Source organism: Oreochromis aureus, linkage group 22, assembly GCF_013358895.1.
Source record: "Oreochromis aureus strain Israel breed Guangdong linkage group 22, ZZ_aureus, whole genome shotgun sequence".
Lineage (NCBI taxonomy): Eukaryota > Metazoa > Chordata > Actinopteri > Cichliformes > Cichlidae > Oreochromis > Oreochromis aureus.
In genome coordinates this window covers 31,498,080-31,517,145 of record NC_052962.1, presented here as the reverse complement: position 1 = coordinate 31,517,145, position 19,066 = coordinate 31,498,080, and the positions used below count along the sequence as shown (strand labels likewise).

The 19,066-nt window shown below is 40.8% G+C and overlaps 1 protein-coding gene across 2 annotated transcripts; it reads right to left on the bottom strand.

The window, feature by feature from the left end:
• Positions 1-3,494: 3,494 nt before the first annotated feature.
• LOC116315410 (H-2 class I histocompatibility antigen, Q9 alpha chain-like) lies at positions 3,495-15,205 on the bottom strand. 2 transcript variants are annotated; one of them, XM_039605657.1, is made up of 9 exons: positions 15,068-15,205; positions 13,830-14,090; positions 12,432-12,710; positions 11,750-12,052; positions 10,955-11,041; positions 7,585-7,635; positions 6,917-6,989; positions 4,970-5,006; positions 3,495-4,795 (listed from the first exon to the last, which is right to left on the bottom strand). In XM_039605657.1, the coding sequence occupies exons 1-8, from the start codon at positions 15,123-15,125 to the stop codon at positions 4,982-4,984; spliced, it is 1,137 nt and encodes a 378-aa protein (XP_039461591.1). In that variant the 5' UTR covers positions 15,126-15,205; the 3' UTR covers positions 3,495-4,795; positions 4,970-4,981. The 2 variants fall into 2 exon arrangements, with proteins under 2 accessions (XP_039461591.1, XP_039461592.1); XM_039605658.1 differs by having other exon boundaries at positions 6,921-6,989.
• Positions 15,206-19,066: the final 3,861 nt, after the last annotated feature.

Sequence of the window (19,066 nt, the reverse complement as noted above, 5' to 3'; positions counted from 1 at the left end):
CAGATTCATCGGCATCTGAAAAATGGTGTCGTTGTGCACGTGTGAGAGGTCCAAACTCTCTTGGTTGTATACACCTTTTAACCTTGAAAGGAGAAAGCATTTGCAAATCACTGAGCCAACTTTTCTACTTTTGCAACATGTTTTGGGGTATTGGTTCATCCCATCCCAATTTCCTTTTGCAAAGCTCATTTTGGCAGGCAGCAGGACTGGTGCAAGTAATCCCAATGGATCGTAAATAGAGCTTAATATTGACAACATTCCACGTGTAGTACGGGATTTTTGAGGAAGAATCCATTTTAACCCTTGGATGCACAACCTACCAATACCTACACTCTTCCACGAGTGGGTTCAAAAATGACCCCAAATAAAATTAATGCATTTTGCAACAAACTCGGTTTTTATTCTTCAAAATCTTTAAAACGAAGAGTTGTAATATTTTCATATTCCAGGTATTCCTCATAAAACATGTTTGTGACATGAGGCCATTTGCATTTTTATTTATTTTTTCATTAATTTTAAGAAAATGCAGTTTTTGTGTCCCTTGTATCACTTTTGTATGCTTGCTCTGCATATACTGCAGAAGCTGGGTCTTCCCTCTGAAAGGCACAGGTTGTTCATCCACTGTAACACAATCACTGAGGATGAATTTCTGCCTGGAGTTGACCAGGAACAGGCCCCATATGTAACGGAAAGCTGCCATGTGGTTTGTTTTCAGTCGGTAGGCTCTGGTCCTCTTGTCATCAAAGTGGAAGAAACGGTGAATATCTTCAAATCTTCGAATTGACATAGTGGCCTTGTACAATGGGTTATGCAGAGGACTCCCAAAAAAACACAGACTGGTACATCCCAGTTCTTCTCACTTCCTGCAAGAATGGTCAATCAGATGAAGGCCAGGAGCTTATGTTTGATTACATTTTTCCCTTGTCTGTGGCTACTCTTTGTGCCTCCATGTTTGTGCATGTCAGCACCTCTTCTGTTATCAGAGATGAAGAGTTTCCATGCATCTATTGGGGAGACAGTACTAAACCCAGGTGCAAGCCCTGGCGGACTATTCAGAATATAGTGGCTAGAGCAGTAAAAGGGGCTCATTCTGTTAGACTCAATATCCATTTCCTCTTCAGAGGACTCCTCTGTATCTGACTGGCCTTGTTCAGTGGAGGGGGGTCTGGGTCCTGAGATGTCAGATACTGAGTCAGTGCCTCCGATGGGCTCTTCATCCCATCCGTCCTGGATCATTTGCAGGGCAAGGTCCAAAGGGATCCTAGTTAGCCTCATAGCAGCCATTTTACTTTAGATATTTAAAAAAAAAAAAACATCAGAAAGGACGATCCACACTTTGTGTTTACATCTTTATGCAGAATCAGTTTACCTGCTCTCATTTGCAGTTTTAGCTGTTTGGTGGTCGCTGAAATACTTTTTTTGAGCTTTAACCTGAGATTCTGGGGTTTCTGGCAAAATACATTTATATTTAAAAATCAATTCAGGATTTAATGAATCTTTTTTGCTTATTTTTCAAAGAAAATGCCCATCCGATTTCTGTTATCATTTGCTGTAGTTTTCTCTATTGTTATAGATGAGTTATTGATTAAACTGAATACCAACATTTTACTGCAACATTTTAAATCCATACAGTCCATATTTATACTACGCCCAGCTGGCATTGTACTTCTGGCACACCACAGTGTCCCTTATTTGATAGTTAAAAAGCTGGCAACCCTACTCACAGGTTACAAAGGGATTTAAAGATCAAATGTAAAATTTGTTCACATTCCAGTTTATTCTGTTACTAAAAATGTAGGTTGGGTAAATGATGTCTGAGTGGAGCAAGCTGATTAAAATTATTCTCTTTTTTCAAATAGAGCTGTCTTGGTCTACTATATTAAAACTGAGGCTCTGCTTTTTATTTGTTGCCATGGTGAATTGTGGCCTTAAAGCTCGAACACAAATTTTTAAAGTTAGACTCTAAGGCTACGTCCACACGTACCCGGGTATTTTTGAAAACGCAGATTTTTCTATGCGTTTGCACCTTTGCCCCATCTTTGTTTACTATTTCCCACCCAGGCTTCTAGACTTCTGATTGGCCAACATTTCTACACGGTTAGGAATATATCGCCACCTGTTGCTTTGGCATGTTCCTAGCAGCGTTTTCCTTCATTTTTGTGTTTACGTGTGGATGGGATTATTTTTTAAAACGAAAACGGAAAATCTCCGTTTTCAAAAATACCCGTGTACGTGTGGACGTAGCCTAAGTTTGTTGAACCTCCTTTTTATAACAAGTCCCACGTTGAGGTATTTGAGGGTTATTAGTAGAGATGGACCAATCTGATATTACGTATCTGTATCGATCCATACTGACCTAAATTACTGGATCGGATATCGGAGAGAAATAAAAAATGTAATCCGATCCATTAAATATCACAAAAGCACCTCACAAAACTTGCGACATAGCATAACCCAGCTCATAACCTTAGCACGTCAGAGGAGTATGTGTCACGTGATAGAGCGGCTGTGGCGTGCGAGACCTGGTTGAGCATTTGGAGCCTCGCTACGTGCTTCCAAACCAGCATTTCATCTCGGAGAAAGCTATCCCAGAGAAGTAAAGCAAGCATCTCTGAATGTTTGTAAAGCATTCCCACGTTAAGCTTAACAACCGATATATGGAGCGACTGCCTCTTCTCTCTCCCCCCCTCTCCTGCTGCTACTTCAATCATGAAACTGATCAATGATCAACTGATCGGCTTTTCTGTCGCGACTCCCGTCTCTCTTGTTTATCTCCCACTTTGCGCCAGAAAGAGGAAACCAGCGGATAAACAACAGCAGCACGTTTAAGCTTGATAAGCTGTTGTTAGAATTTATTTAATATTACTTTCTACACCAGGATCCTTTTCTACGTAGATGACGGCTGGTAACTGTGCAGGGGCGGATCTAGCAAAGTTTAGCCAGGGGGGCAGATAGGGCATTAACAGGGAAAAGGGGGCACAAAGACATACTTTTCTTTCTTATTCTCATTTAAAATGTCTAGCTTTTAATAAATAATTATCTGAATCTTAATATATACCGTAGTAAGCTATAGTACTTTTTCCTTTGGGAAGATACCATCTGCAGTCTGCAATTCTGGTGACGAAAGATGTTGAATCCATTTAATTATTGTAGAAAAATTATTGATTTCTGTGCATTTTTTTTTGTTTTTTTACACGTGCATTAAATTAAAGTCGATTACGTCAAGTAAGCATTATGAGGTGGAGGGTGGGGGGTGGTTCCCTTTTTTTTTTTTTTGTTGGGAGTTGGCAACCCTATTAGTTAGGTTGCTTAATATTTCCGCTAAGTACTCTTTAAAATACCAGAATAGGGAGGATGGTGTCTTCCTTGCTCTCTTTAAAGTAAAAGCATATCTAAGATGTGTATTTCGACTGTAATTGTACTACATTGATATGACTGTCCAGTCACAAATGAGGAGACATGCATTATATTATTAAATATTTATTTAGTACAAGTACAGGTACAAATCAAAGTTTGCATTTAGTAGTATAACAAAAATTATTATTCATATCCTGAGTCCATCAAATCAAAACACACCTGATCTGAAACATCATCATACAATATAAAACAATCTTTACAATAAACACTACAAAGGGCAAACACACACACACACACACTATAACTTTGATGGCAGCATTAACCATCTAATGGAACAAACAGTAAAAAATATATACACATAAAATATGCACGTCTTTTTACTATATACATAATATTTATCACTGAACTTATGACTTTATCACTGTCACATACACCAGGAGTGGGACAAAACATAGATGTGGCAATAATTAAGTGCTGCTTTTTTGTAATAACTTATTTATACACCTTTCCAAGATATCCATACTTTTATTAAAGACAAGAAAAATTATTTATCACAGATTTGAAAACTCTGATAAGTCTTGAAAACTCAGCATTTCAAGAATCCTCATACTGGTGCTTATATTTAAAAAAAAATCAGTGAATGTAATGTGAGTGTAAATGAACTCATCTGCAGTTAATTCAAAGCATAGTAAAGCAAATCAAATAACTAATTCATAATATTAAACTTATTGACAACTTACTGACCTTGAACAATGATGCCTCCAAAGGTATAGTGGTTAACTTATTGAGCTAGCAAGCAAAAGGTTGCTTCTTCAATTCCAAATCAAAAACAAAACTGCCAAATCAAACATGCAGAACTACCTGATATGGAAAAGAAATAATGGTAATATACACACTCAGACCCAACACTGAAGAATTACATATATAACCTTTCTTTTTCAGGACCATCTTTAAGAAAGGCAATGCATAATGATTGTGCAAAAGACCTACATTCTAAAATTATTTTTACTTTTAAATGTATTCTAATTGTACTTATTCTGTATTTTTCTGTTTGTATTTATATATTTTTATTTATTTATTTTATTACTATATTTTTTAATCAATTTATACAAATATGTAATACATTTATTTTTATTTTTTATTAATGTTAAGTAATTTGTTCTAGACTTGCTGTTTTAAAGTGCTTTATAAATAAAGTCGGCTTGGCTAGAATTAATTTTTCTCACAGGAAAATTACATCACTTCTTTTCTGTGACATAAAATTCTATATTTGGTTTAGTTGTGTTTTTTTGGTGTGTTTTGTGCATGTTTCAGTGACAAGTTGAGTCATGGCTGGAATAAAAACTGTCCACTTCCATTACAGAGAAATATTTTCTCAGGAGTTCAGTGATGCAGAATCCTCATGAAGTGAAATTAGTCCACCCATTCAAACTGTCTCCTGTTCAGACCAAAATGTATTTATTAATAGGAAGTGAATGAAAAATTCAAAATGTATCAGCAAATGCACTCAGTGTTAAAACTGCACAAAATTAAGGATTTCTTTGAAAGCAGTCTGTACAACACAAATATGACTGGATGTGGTACATGTGATGTGTTCAGAGACATCAGTTACCTTTGTTCCAGATTACACTCTCTTTGGCAGAATTACTCTAAAGAAAAAAACCCAACAAAGTACAGGTAAAAATCTCATGCTGATAAAATACACAAGAGATGTCCACACAAACGTTCCTAGTCTATAATGTCACTAGCTATACAATTTAAAATCACTACAGTTGCTATTCCCCAGTAAAAACCAATTAGATGGTATCATTATTCATCATATATAAGATTTTAGTGGCAGCTATGATTGTGGTCACATACTTTGTGCCACTGTTTCTTACCAAGACAAGAAACAGCAACTGGAGAGGCACTAACCACATAATTGAACTAGCACATGCAAATGGATAGTTAGCTTAAAATAACCAACAGGTCTGTTTTACTGCATCTAAATCTTTGCTAAGGGTTGCTATGTTCAGTATGTACACTGCCAGTCAAAGGTTTGGACACACCTTCTCATTTAATGGTTTTTCTTGATTTTTACTACTTTCTACATTGTAGATACATACTGAAGACATCAGATATACGAAGCAAGATGTATGGAATTATGTAGCAAAGAAAAAATGATAAATAACTCTAAATATGTTTTATATTTTTGATTCCTCAAAGTAGCAACCCTTTGCTTTGTTGACAGTGCTGCAAACCCTTGGCCTTCTCTCAGTGAGCTTCATGATGTAGTCACCTGAAATGATTTTCACTTCACACGTGTGCCTTGTCAGGGTCATTTGTGGAATTTCTTGCCTTCTTAATGGGGTTGAGAGCCCTGTGTTGTGCAGAAGTCAGGTTGGTACACAGCTGACAGCCCTATTTAACAACTGTTAGAATTCATATTATGGTAAGAACCAATCAGCTAAGTACAGAGAAACGACAGTCCATCATTACTTTAAGAACTAACTGTCAGTCAGTCTGGAAAATTGTTAAAACTTTGAAATGTGTCCCTAAGTGCAGTCAAAAAAACCATCAAGTGCTACAATGAAACTGTCTCACACGAGGACCTTCCCAGGAAAGGAAGACCAAGAGTCATCTCTGCTGCTAAGGAGATGCATGGTTCCCACCGTGAAGCATGGAGGAGGAGGTGTAAAGTTGTGATGGTGCTTTGCTGTGACACTGTTGGGGATTTATTCAAAATTGAAGGCACACTGAACCAGCGTGGCTACCACAGCATCCTGCAGCGACATATGTCCAATCCGGTGTGCATTTAGTTGGACCATCATTTTATTTTTCAACAGGACAATGACCCCAAACACACCTCCAGGCTGTGTAAGGGCTATTTGACCAACAAGGAGAGTGATGGAGTGCTGCGCCAGATGGCCTGGCCTCCACAGTCACCTGACCTAAACCCAATTGAGATGGTTTGGGATGAGATGGAGCGCAGAGTGAAGGCAAAAGGGCCAACAGGTGCTCAGCATCTCTGGGAACTCCTAGAAGAGTGTTGGAAAGCCATTTCAGGTGACGACCTCATGAAGCTCATCGAGAGCATGCCAAGAGTGTGCAAAGCAGGAATCAAAGCAAAGGGTGGATATTTTGTTTTGTTTTGAGTTATTTCACACTTTTTTGTTTACTACATAATTCCATATGTATTCATTCATAGTTTTGACGCCTTCAGTGAGAATCTACAATGTAAATAGTCATGAAAATAAAGAAAAACAATTAAATGGGAAGATGTGTCCAAAATTTTGACTGGTATTGTATATCATTACCTCTGAGGATGTTGTTGTTTCATTTAGATATGGGCATTTTGAAAACAGTGGATCAGAGGAGAAGAAACATCATATGTAATACATGGGCGATGGCAGCTTTATACCTAATGTCTACAGCTGGTGAGTCAGACTAGCTTAACAGTGTAGAAATGTTTTTAATAATTCAAAATATAAGATGCAAAAGCATGAGATCAGTCATTAAAAGCATGCAGTTCCACACAAATATGGCTATATGTATATATAGTGTTGTAGAGAGCCTGTACCTACTTGTCACCAGTTGAGTTGTGCTGGTTATATCTGTATAAGAACCATCTGAAGAAGTTGCTGAATCTGAATCTGAGGAGGAAAAATACAAATGATTAAAAATGTTCAGCTAAAAGAAAAAAAATGATATGATCTGCTGATGTTGATGACATTATTAAATACAAACAAAATGAACACAGAGAATCAAAGTTTTCTCAGTTGCTTTGATTCGATTCTTGAATGTTTTCCAAGGAAATTGTGAAATCCTTTCAAACAAGAAGATTTATCATTCTTCCTAAAAATGTTTACTAATCACTTTAATGGCCAAAACAGCAGAATAAATGAAGATTCTGAGGAGTTCAGGGAAAGGCTCCAGCTGAGAGACTAATAAACATTTGCAGGCAAATGAATTAAAGTAGCGGCACGTGCAGTGATTACCAGATTTAGTTTGTTACTGTAGAATATTGCTGAACATAGTGGGCCGGTTTCTGTGTCCAAGGTACTTGTTTTTTAGGACTGATGCTCTAATTTTTTTTCTGTTTAGTGCTGTGTAACTGTGTACAGCAACTATTTATACCAACTATATGAAGACATGGTTTGAATAGCTAACATTCTACTTTGATGTTAACAAAATGTAAAAAATAAAACCACTACATAAACAAAACATCCAATCCAATTACAGACAGACCTGAAGGGCTCCTTTTTCTCTCAGGATCATTTTCAGGTGGAGTTTTCATGTCTACAAAAAAAAGAAAAATCAAAACATCTAAAATTCAACACCCAGCTGAGCTGCTCTTTAGTGATGCTGATGTTAATTCCTCAACACACTGCCAGTCATCTGCTTTGTTTCCATGCATTGAACAGGATTCTGCTCAAAACGTCGAAGTGTAAAATTTACTTAAAAGGTTTAGAAAATTTAGCTGTAAAAAAAAAAGAAAAAGAAATGTCAGGGATTAGCTATAGCTGTAAATACAAGAACATTGATCTAGACACCCCTAACTCAAACTAGTTTACAATGCCCTCTATGTTACTTTACCTTTTGACTTTATTTACTATTGGTACTATTGATTTAACATTGTTATCACTGTGATAACAATGTTATATTATCATGACACTAGGGGTTTAAACATCACTGTTGTACTTGAACCTGAAGCTTGTTTTAATTTGCAATCTGGAAAAACACTATCCATCCATCCATCCATCCTCATCCGCTTTATCCGAAGTCGGGTCATGCGGGGCAGCAGCCTAAGCAGAGAAGCCCAGACCTCCCTCTCCCAGCCACCTCCTCCAGCTCATCCGGGGAACACCAAGGCGTTCCCAGGCCAGCCGAGAGATATAATCTCTCCAGCGCGCCCTGGGTCTGCCCCTGGGCCTCCTCGTGGGACATGCCCGAACACCTCACCCAGGAGGCGCCCAGGGGCATCCTTGTCAGATGCCCGAACCACCTCAACTGGCTCCTTTCGATGTGGAGGAGCAGCGGCTCTACTCTGAGCCCCTCCCGGATGGCCGAACTTCTCACCCTATCTCTAAGGGAGAGGCCAGCCACCCTTCGGAGGAAGCTCATTTCTGCCGCTTGTACCCGCGATCTCGTTCTTTTCGGTCACTACCCACAGCTCGTGGCCATAGGTGAGGGTCGGGACGTAGATCGACCGGTAAATTGAGAGCTTCGCTTTTACACTCAGCTCCCTCTTCACCACGACGGACCGGTGCAGCGTCCGCATCACTGCAGCCGCAGCACCAATCCGTCTGTCGATCTCCGGCTCCCTTCTCCCATCACTCGCGAACAAGACCCCGAGATACTTGAACTCCTCCACTTGGGGCAGGAACTCATCCCGACCCGGAGTGGGCACTCCACCCTTTTCCCGGCTGAGAACCATGGCCTCAGATTTGGAGGTGCTGATCCTCATTCCGCTGCTTCACACTCGGCTGCGAACCGTTCCAGTGCGAGCTGGAGGCCCCACTGATGAAGCCATCAGAACCACATCATCCGCAAAAAGCAGAGATGAGATTCTGAGGCCACCGAAGTGAAAGCCCTCCGCCACTTGGCTGCGCCTTTAGAAATCCTGTCCATAAAAATTATGAACAGAATCGGTGACAAAGGGCAGCCCTGGCGGAGCCCATCGCCCACCGGAAACAAGTCCGACTTATTGCCGGCAATGCGAACCAAACTCTTGCAACGGTTGTATAGGGATCGAATGGCCCGTAACAGTGGGCCAGACACCCCATACTCCCGCAACACCTCCCACAGGACACCCGAGGGACACGGTCGAATGCCTTCTCCAAGTCCACAAAACACATGTAGACTGGTTGGGCAAACTCCCATGCACCCTCAAGTATCCTCGAGAGGATAAAGAGCTGGTCCAGTGTTCCGCGACCAGGACGAAAACCGCATTGTTCCTCCTGTATCCGAGGTTCGACTAACGGACGAACTCTCCTTTCCAGCACCCTGGCATAGACTTTCCCAGGGAGGCTGAGGAGTGTGATCCCCCTGTAGTTGGAACACACCCTCCGGTCTCCCTTCTTAAAGATGGGGACCACCACCCCGGTCTGCCAGTCCAGGGGTACTGCCCCTGATCTCCACGCAACATTGTAGAGGCGTGTCAACCAGGACAGCCCTACAACGTCCAGAGCCTTCAGGAACTCGGGGCGGACCTCATCAACACCAGGGGCTCTGCCACCGAGGAGTTGTTTAACTGCCTCAGTGACCTCGACCCCAGAAATTGGCGGGTCATTCCCTCATCCCCAGACTCTGCTTCCTCCTCGGAAGACGTGTCAGTGGGATTAAGGAGGTCCTCAAGTACTCCTTCCACCGTCTGACAATTTTCTCAGTCGACGTCAGCAGCGCACCGCCAGCACTATACACAGTGCAGGTAGAGCACCGCTTTCCCCTCCTGAGGCGCCTGACGGTTTGCCAGAATCTCTTCGAGGCAGTCCGAAAGTCTTTTTCCATGGTCTCTCCGAACTCCTCCCACACCCGAGTTTTTGCTTCAGCCACTGCCCGAGCCGCATTCCGCTTGGCCTGTCGATACCTGTCAGCTGCCTCTGGAGTCCCACAGGCTAACCAAGCCCGATAGGGACTCCTTCTTCAGCCTGGTGGCTCCCTTCACCTCTGGTGTCCACCATTTGGTTCGGGGATTACCACCACGGCAGGCACCAACCACCTTGCGGCCGCAGCTCAATGCAGCAGCTTCGGCAATGGAGACGCTGAACATGGTCCATTCGGACTCAATGTCCCCAGTCTCCCTCGGAATGTTGTTGAAGCTCTGCCGGAGGTGTGCGTTGAAGATCTCGCGGACTGGGGCCTCTGCTAGACGTTCCCAGCACACCCTCACTACGCGTTTAGGTGCACCGGGTCTGTCCAGCGTCCTCCCCGCCACCTGATCCAACTCACCACCAGGTGGTGATCAGTTGACACGCTCAGCCCTCTCTTTACCCGAGTGTCCAGAACATATGGTCGCAGGTCTGGTGATACGATTACAAAATCGATCATCGACCTGCGGCCTAGAGCATCCTGGTGCCACGTGCACTTATGGACACTCTTATGTTCGAACAAGGTGTTCGTTATGGCCAAACTGTGATTTGCACAGAAGTCCAGTAACAAAACACCACTCGGGTTCAGATCAGGGAGGCCGTTCCTCCCAATCACGCCCCTCCAGGTCTCGCTGTCGTTACCCACGTGAGCATTGAAGTCTCCCAGTAGGACAACAGAGTCTCCAGGTGGGGCACCTTCCAGCACCCCCCAGGGACTCTAAGAAGGCTGGGTACTCTGAACTGCCACTCGGCGCATAAGCGCAGATGACAGTCAGGACCCGTTCCCTGACCCTGAGGCGCAGGGAACAAACCCTCTCATCCACCGGGAAAAACCCCAACGTACCGGCAGCAAGCCGGGGGGATATTAGAATACCCACCCCAGCCCGCCGCCTCTCACCAGGGGCAACTCCAGACTGAGACAGAGTCCAGCCCCTCTCCAGGAGACTAGTTCCAGAGCCCAAGCCATGCGCTTGGGCTAAAAATACTAAAATTACTAAAATTATGTTTGGACATTTTGATTGTCTCACCAGTTTTTCTACTTGCGAGTGCAATGGCAGCAAGAAGAATGCCAATGGCAATGGCGATGATCATGGTACTGGGCACTGCTGCCGAAGCTAAAAGCAAACAAACAAAAAAATCACAAAGAAGAACAGCAAATGACTGATTCTTTATTTAAAATTACAGCTTTGTAAAAAACAAAAAAATACAATTTTTGTTGAATGACTGATAAAAATGTTAAATTTGCTTTAAAAACAAAGATAAAGTCCTTAAGTTCTCTAACTTTTTAAACCTCCCAAACTGGATCACGTTCTGCTTGGTTTGTAGGAAAGTTTCATTCACAAAACTGTGAACAGTGAATCTTACTATAATACATGAAATCTCTGTGTGTTTCTTTTGTTTCTGTCAACTTCTCCAAAGCAACCAAACTTGGCACACAGGTACATTGTAGGCCCCTGAATGTGTTTATGATTATGGTTATTATGACATCATCATGTTAGCTAGCATACTGTTGCATTGGCATGTAATAATCAGCAAACTATCAGTGTCACTAAAAATATTATTTAAAAAAAATAAATTGAAAGTGTCAGTGCCACGAACGTAAACCATGGTGGATTAGTAATAAAAATAAAAAGAGTTTGCGTTTGTGTTTTTTTTTTTCTTTTAGATTATTTATATATGATCTGTGTCGTATGATGAGTTCTTACAGGAGGTCCAATGTGTTGTAAAACAAAAAAAAGAAAATGTATTCAGCAACAGATATTAACCACAGTACCACTGATAGCTGGGTTTGACATTTTCATAATTTCTGATTATATTCTTACCTTCATTTGTCCTGATCACTGTTTTGTCCAGTGTGGTGATAATGTCCTCGTTCACACCAGAGAACTGAAACACACAGTCGTACCTCCTCCAGTCTTCAGCTGGAACAGATCTCAGATCCAGATCAACACTCATCTGGAAGGTCCCATCATTGTTGGTGAGGATCTCTCCTTTGTGCACACCCTCATGAAACTCCACTCCGTCTTTTTTCCAGAACATCTCGACTCTGTCAGGATAGAAACCTGTAGCGTGGCAGCTGATGGCAGAGGAGGAAGACTTCTGGAGGAGAGACACTGAGGGAAGAACTGGAGAATGAAGAGAAACACAGTTCAGTGTTTCTGTATTTACAGTATGCTAACTTATCATTTCTGTTTGATGTAGTCTGAATGCCTTAGACACGCACACTAATGCACATACCATGTATGTACGTTATTATACATTAAAAAAATGAAGGGTAGTACAGAGTCAAATAAAGAAATAAGAAGAGATATGTGAAGAGAGGGGGAAACACATAAAGTGCTGTGCTGAAGGTTTTAAAAGAAATAAATGGTGATTATTGAAGAAAAACACATGAGATTAGCAGACAGAGAGGAAGAGAGAAAATACACTAAACTGTTTTGGTCATAAAAAAAGTTGTATTACTTAATAAAAAGTTAGACACTTAGTCTGGTCATGTGATCGTACCTGTTCTCATTAAAGAGCTCCTCCCATAGTTCAGATACTTCTTCACCCACGCAGGACAAATCTGAGTGTGATAGTTCTTCACTTTGGCTGAAAAAGCTTTGTCATTGTCCCACTTGTGTTTGGTCATGACAGCTTTTTGTTTTGGAGCGACCCAGGTCTGTGTCTTGAGGTGAAATGTTACAAAGTCTTCTCCATCATAACCATAGTGCTCATATCCATCCACCTCGTTCGTCTCATCATCCCATTCACAGCCGTACATCATCTGGACAACGTGAACACCTGAAAGAAAAACAGACGAAGACAACAGTGAACCAGAGAAAGATCCAGCATCGTCTCATATAAACACAGAGAAATACAAATCAACAGAGACTAAGCCACCTGACCTGAACCCACTGTAGGATATCACACTGTGGACTTTAGAAATAGAGACTTGGAATAGAAAAATTAGACAGTTCATCATCTCACCACAACTTTCACAGAAGGAGGGTTTCAGGACAGGACATAATATACTTAATTTACAGATTAAGTATATTATTATGTTTTTGTTTATTCTTTATTTTTTTTCCACCTTAATATCAGGTGGCTTTTTTGTTTATTATTACACAAACACACTGCGGTATGAATGTGGTATGGGTTAATCTAGCCTAATCTGTAGTTCTCCTTATTTAAAGCTGCAGCTAATCATTTATGTCTATTGATTATGCTGAGTGCTCGGATCTGCTACATACTGCTGTCAAGGAGGAGCTGCTAATAGAAGATTACTGTTAGAGAATTGTGGATCAATATGGTTGTCATTGTGCAAGGTGATTAGATCTTTAGCATGAATGCTCACCTCTGTTTTCTACACAGACACATACACTCACATATCACTGATCACATCATATGTGCACACACACACACACACATCACATGTTCACTGTTGCAGACACACACGACACATGTTACATGTGGGTGTTTTATCTGTCGCATGATTAATGAGATGTTTGTGTAACCACTGAAGTTAATAAAAGGGCTGCGAGGTAAGGCCGGAGTTTGGAGTTGGGCTAAGATCATGAAACACATTTTTATGAGACTGATATAAATTAATAAAGGGTTTTTTTTCCCTCAACAGTCTTAAAAATACCACCTGTGAACTTAATACCTTTGGCAAAGTCATGGGAAATTTAATATATTTTAAGACCTTAATTTCCTTAATTATAATTCTAGGTTTTTTAAGACTTTTAATTTGTCTTTTAATGTGAACTATAGGACCGAAAAGCAATCAAAATAAACTGAAAATCTGATTTACTGTCATTTAAAGATAAGATAAATATCAGGTGACAAAAATATGATGAAGAGAGACTGTATGCAATGATGTCCTGTGTGTCAAATGTTCCTGAATAACTGTTCATTACTCACCTCCAGTCTGGTTGAAGCGCTGCTTCACAATGTTGATGCTGGCTTTGAAGGTCTGCTCATCACCAATGGACGCCAGCGTTTGACTGTCCCAGTACTTAGGTCCTTCAGCCTTTGCCATCCAGTCCTGCTTGGGAATCTCTTTTCTTATGTTACTGTCATAGTATGTGAATGGCTGTCCATCCACCATGCCCACAGTCACAAACTCTGGAAAACTTGGAATTCCTGATGATGCTGTGTAGAAGTATTGTAGTGAATGTGTAACTGCAAGACAAAAATGCACTTCACCAGTTCTTTGAATAACACATGAGAGGGACTCAGCCAACTGCAAACAACTGGAGAAAACAGTAATTTTGTTACTTTTAATAAACTTTAAAGTTTGTACTCACTTATACATTAAATACTATGTTTATTTATTTATATTTATACAAAAAATTGTATTTGAAAGGCCTTTATAACAGTTTGTGCAAGTATTCCTAATACCACTTAACTTTGTAGGCAACTCATTTTAAACTTATACTTATACTCAATACTGTGATACAAAGCTATAGGAAGATTGGAGGATATGGGAATATCTAAATTAATTACATGTATACATCCGAAAAATAAAGAATTGGTAAATCATTATAATAACCATCACTATTTTAGTAAACTAGTAGTGGCTAGTGAATGTAAAACGGACTAAAAACTTGTTTCTAACTTAAGCTTGCATTCCTGTCAAGACATCAGATAAAGTTAAAAAAAAGAAAAGAAAGAAAGAAAGAAAGAAAGAAAGAAAGAAAGAAAGAAAGAAAGAAAGAAAGAAATGTTCCTGCTTAATGATCTGCATGAGTTATTTGTATTTTATAAACACTGGTGCCTTGACTCACCTTCAGGTCAGGTATGGCCTTTTGTTTCTCATAACGAAATTTGAAGTTCAGGCATGCTCTTAGTTGCCCATATTCAATTTTAAAAGTATTTGTGATTATAACAATACAATGTGAATGTCAAATTAAGCAGTTAAGTTCCTGCTGGAGTACATTTATTGTATCCGTGAAAAAAGATATGCAAAGCTACTTACAAACATCTACAATATATTTGTCCATATAAAATATATTGTAATCGTCAAATTCCTGAAATCTTACAGTCGATAAATCAAACTTTTGACCAGAGCAGACTGCACATACCCTGGGGAACGACAGAGCTGTTTTTCTTTAATCATAGCCTTAAAAATAATAATAATAAATTAATAAATAACTCACCAGCTGCTGCCCTGGATAATCCAAGGAATACCACAGTCAGACAAAGAAATGTCTTCATTTTCTTCTGTCGCTCGAGAAGCCGCGGTAAACTGCTAATGGGAAAAATAAACGCTGTAAAGCGAAAAACGACACATCCAACACTACAATCGCCGACCAACTGAAAGAAACGCCTCAAACGTGTCAACCCCCAGTAAGAGCCAATAACAATTTACGCAGCGCACAGCGTCACTTAAATCCAGGTTGAATTTACCCACAAGGCGTCTGAAAGTACATTTTGCTAGTGTTGTCCTATGTACAGGGGGGCTTCCAGAGACTTGGGGCCATGTGAAAAAAATATCACTTTGGGTCCTACCACTTTAACATTGCAAACACTAAATCTATAACATTATATGGACGTATATCAATATTCTGCTTAAATAAATAGATTTAATATTAATGAGACGTGTTCTATGGAGGATGAGAAGAGTAACTATTATTAGAATTTTTTAAATTTTATTTTATTTTTACAGTGATTGATACCTTACAATAGATACAAAGTTGTTAACTTTTTAGACTGAAGTAAATTTAAAGTAGATGCATTAGTAGTAGAAGGGTATAAAAAAATACTGTTTTAATTTATACAATTAATTGTTGGCAAATATAATTTAAATTCACTTTTTTCATTTAAAATATTGCCAAACTTAGGACTATTGTCACCAAAGGTGAGCTGGACATGCTTGTTCATGCCTTCATCTCCCGCCAATTAGATTATTGTAACACACTCTTGTCCTGTCTGTCCAAGGCTTCTTTAAATCACCTTCAAGCAGTCCAAAATGCCACAGCAAGGCTTTTAACCCACAGTCATAAATTCTCTCATATCACTCCCTTGTTAAAGTTCTTGCGCTGGTTTTCTGGTTGGGTACAGATATGAGTTTAAAATCCTCACTCATACGTTTATGTCTTTATGAGGAGAGACCCCCACTTACATCATCAACCTTCTTCACCCTTAGTCTCCAAACCGGATCCTTCGATCCACTGATAGTGGTCTTCTGACTATTCCACGGACCTATTTGAAAACAAACCCTAGCACCAATACTGTGGAACAGTTTACCTCCCCCTCTACGCACCATGAACTCTGTGGCTTCTTTTTAAAAACAGCTGAAAATGCATCTATTTAGATAGGCATTTGGGTAATGTTCTTGTGTAATATGTTGTTTTGTCTATGTTTTTTTATTACAAAAATATGTTTGTCCTGAGACTGAGTGGAACTCAAATAGGTATCAGTAGCTCAGTGAAAACTCTCACCACCTGCAACAGTCATAGGCAGTGTGCAAAATATATGCACAGCTATCAACAGTTATGCTTTGTTTTATGTGAGTTATAATAATTGTGTTATTATTATAAAATATATAGTGTGTAGGAAAGAATTCTCTTCCCAAGGGGCCACCTGCAATTACACACGTTTGACGTAAAACAACTCACCTACTTCTTCAGATATCATTGGAGCACATTCAGTGTCAGGAGTATGGAAGTCCAGAGATAGAGGTGGGACAGCTAAGCCTGAGTCACAGGTTTGATCTGTTTGGCCTATCACCAGGTCAGCAGATAATTGATTTAGTACATTGTTTCAATCCAGGGTATCAAATTGAACATTGTGGAGGACTATAAATACCTGATAATGAACTGAACTGGGTTAAAAACACCACTGCACTCTGCAGGAAGGGCCAGAGTAGTCTATTTTCTGAAGCGGCTGAGGTCTTTCAACATCTGTCAGACAATGATCAGGATTTTGTGGAGTCTGTTGTGGACAGTGACATCTTGACAGTGACAGCAGGTTGAGGCTTGCAGATGCCAGCAAACTAAATAAACTGATCTGGAAGGCCAGTAATGTTGTGGGGATGAAGCTGGACTCCCTTAAGGTGGTGTCAGCGAAGCAGATGTTGTCCAAGATAAAGACAATGCTGGGCAATACCTTCCACCCACTCCATGATCTGCTGGCCAGAGACAGGAGCACGTTCAGTGTGAGACTGAATTTACTCATAATGCACCACTGAATGACACAGGAAATCATTCCTGCCTGTGGAGATCTCTCTGTACAACTCTTCCATCTAATGGAAGTACACAGTGAAACAATTGCACACTTTTGCAGTGAAAATAACAAAATTTTACAGTTTACAGTCAATCATATATATTCAATCTCTGTAATATTCTGCATATTTATAATTGAGTTATTTGTATATATTAGAGCTATTTATTATAATTTGTAATATAATTGTAATATATTGTATTATTTTATTTAGTTTAGTCTGTTACTGTTTTTATTGTAGCAATGGGAACTGTATATACTTAAGGGTTCCGCCCGTAGTCTAGGGAGTGTAACACCGGAAGATGAAAAGAAGAGACACATGACTGTTTATTAAGAGTTTGATAAAGTTTACCTCGGAGGAAGGAAAGTTCAACTGAGCATCTTGTGGAGTTTATAAAGAGAACAAGATGAAACATGGTGGCAGCCGGGTCTCGAACGATCCACACCGCGCTTTGGTGAAAACAGATCGAGCAGACAGTATGAACTCGTACAGCTAGGCTTAGCCTCGGAGGTGCTAACGGCTCAGGACAACAGGTGAGACGCTGACAAGGAGAGCAGCGGCAGCTATGATGGGTGGATTGAAGCCACCCGCACAGTGGAGTATGGATTCAGTGAACCTGTCTAAAGCATGGAAAACATGGAAAGAAGAGTTTACACTAGTGGTGTACTGCATATTGTACTGCATATCGATACTGCATATTTTGGTATCGATCCGATACCAAGTAAATTCGGGCCAGTATCGCCGATACCAGTACCGATACGATACTTTTCAATAAATAAGGTGGATGCCTCATTGAATTGCTAAATCACAATTAATTTTCATGACCTTAAGTGTTTTTTGTGATGTTTCCTTTGGTATTATTAATTAGTTAAAACCCAGGACATAATTAGGAGAAATAATTTATTTATAATTAAATAAAAAATGTTTTATTATTGTGGTGGCTCGTGGTCTGCCATGCCGCTGCAGGTGAGATGGACTCGCCTTCACTGCATCTACAATGATGCCTCGCCGGCTTAAAACCTGTGCGCTGCTTGTGCTGTTGTTGTTTTTGGTGTTGATGTGTACAGCTGGCAGCAGGAGGGCTGCAGCCGTTGAATGTAGGCTACTGTTACAGCAACCGTGTGATCACTGTAAGGGTGGACAGCGCGCGGCTCGGGGTGAGCCGGAGGCTGGCACGCCAGCGGGACCTGCCAAGCTGGAGACGGAGGTCGAGTTGCGCGGGGGTCCTGCCACGCCTGAGGGCGGCATGCTGTCTGCTTCGGCACGCAGGCTGCATGGTCCTGCATGCCGGCTGTCTGCCCAGCTGCCTGTGAGCCCCAGCTCACTTCCACGCCTGCTGCGCCGCCGCTGCTGTCACAGTCTGGCTGGGGCAGACTGTATGTGTTTGCAAAAGAGGACTCAGACGCAGACCAAAAACTGAACGTGACGTGGATTTAACAAAAAAACAAGCCGTTTATTGTGGCTAGTGTTACGAAATCAGTTTCGCCCCGGTTCTTTGATTCGTCGAGGGATCCAGAAACGGCACCGGAACTTCAGTAGTTATTTTACAAAATCTTTATTCATCTTTATTTAAGCATGCACTTCTAGAAGGGAAGACGAGGCCGGTGTCCCTCTGAAACAATCTTCACCCCTTTGTTAGTTCCAGGCAGCTTTATAGGAGCGACCCCATCGTAAAACCCCCCACAATGTGCTGCAAACTCTGTGTCTGTGTCTATGTGCACGAGCACGTGAGTGCCTGTGTGTGCGCGCATACCCGTATGTCTATGTGAGTGCACGTGAATGACTGTGTACGCGTACCTGTGTATATGTCTGTGCATGTGAGTGAATGTGCATGTCAGTGTGAGTGAATGCGCATGTAGGTGTGAGTGCGTCATAACAGTCAAAGCACTGTTTGTGTGTGTCTCTGTATACGTGACTTCCTGGGGGTCATAAA

What these genes read in the sequence shown, in the direction of transcription:
- LOC116315410 (XM_039605657.1), bottom strand. Translation starts at nt 15,125, where the DNA reads ATGAAGACATTTCTTTGTCTGACTGTGGTATTCCTTGGATTATCCAGG. An exon ending in ATTATCCAGGGCAGCAGCTG is followed by an intron (nt 14,091 to 15,067) that starts GTGAGTTATTTA and finishes TTTGTCTTGCAG; the next exon opens with TTACACATTCACTACAATAC. An exon ending in GAGAAAAAGGAGCCCTTCAG is followed by an intron (nt 6,990 to 7,584) that starts GTCTGTCTGTAA and finishes TTTCCTCCTCAG; the next exon opens with ATTCAGATTCAGCAACTTCT.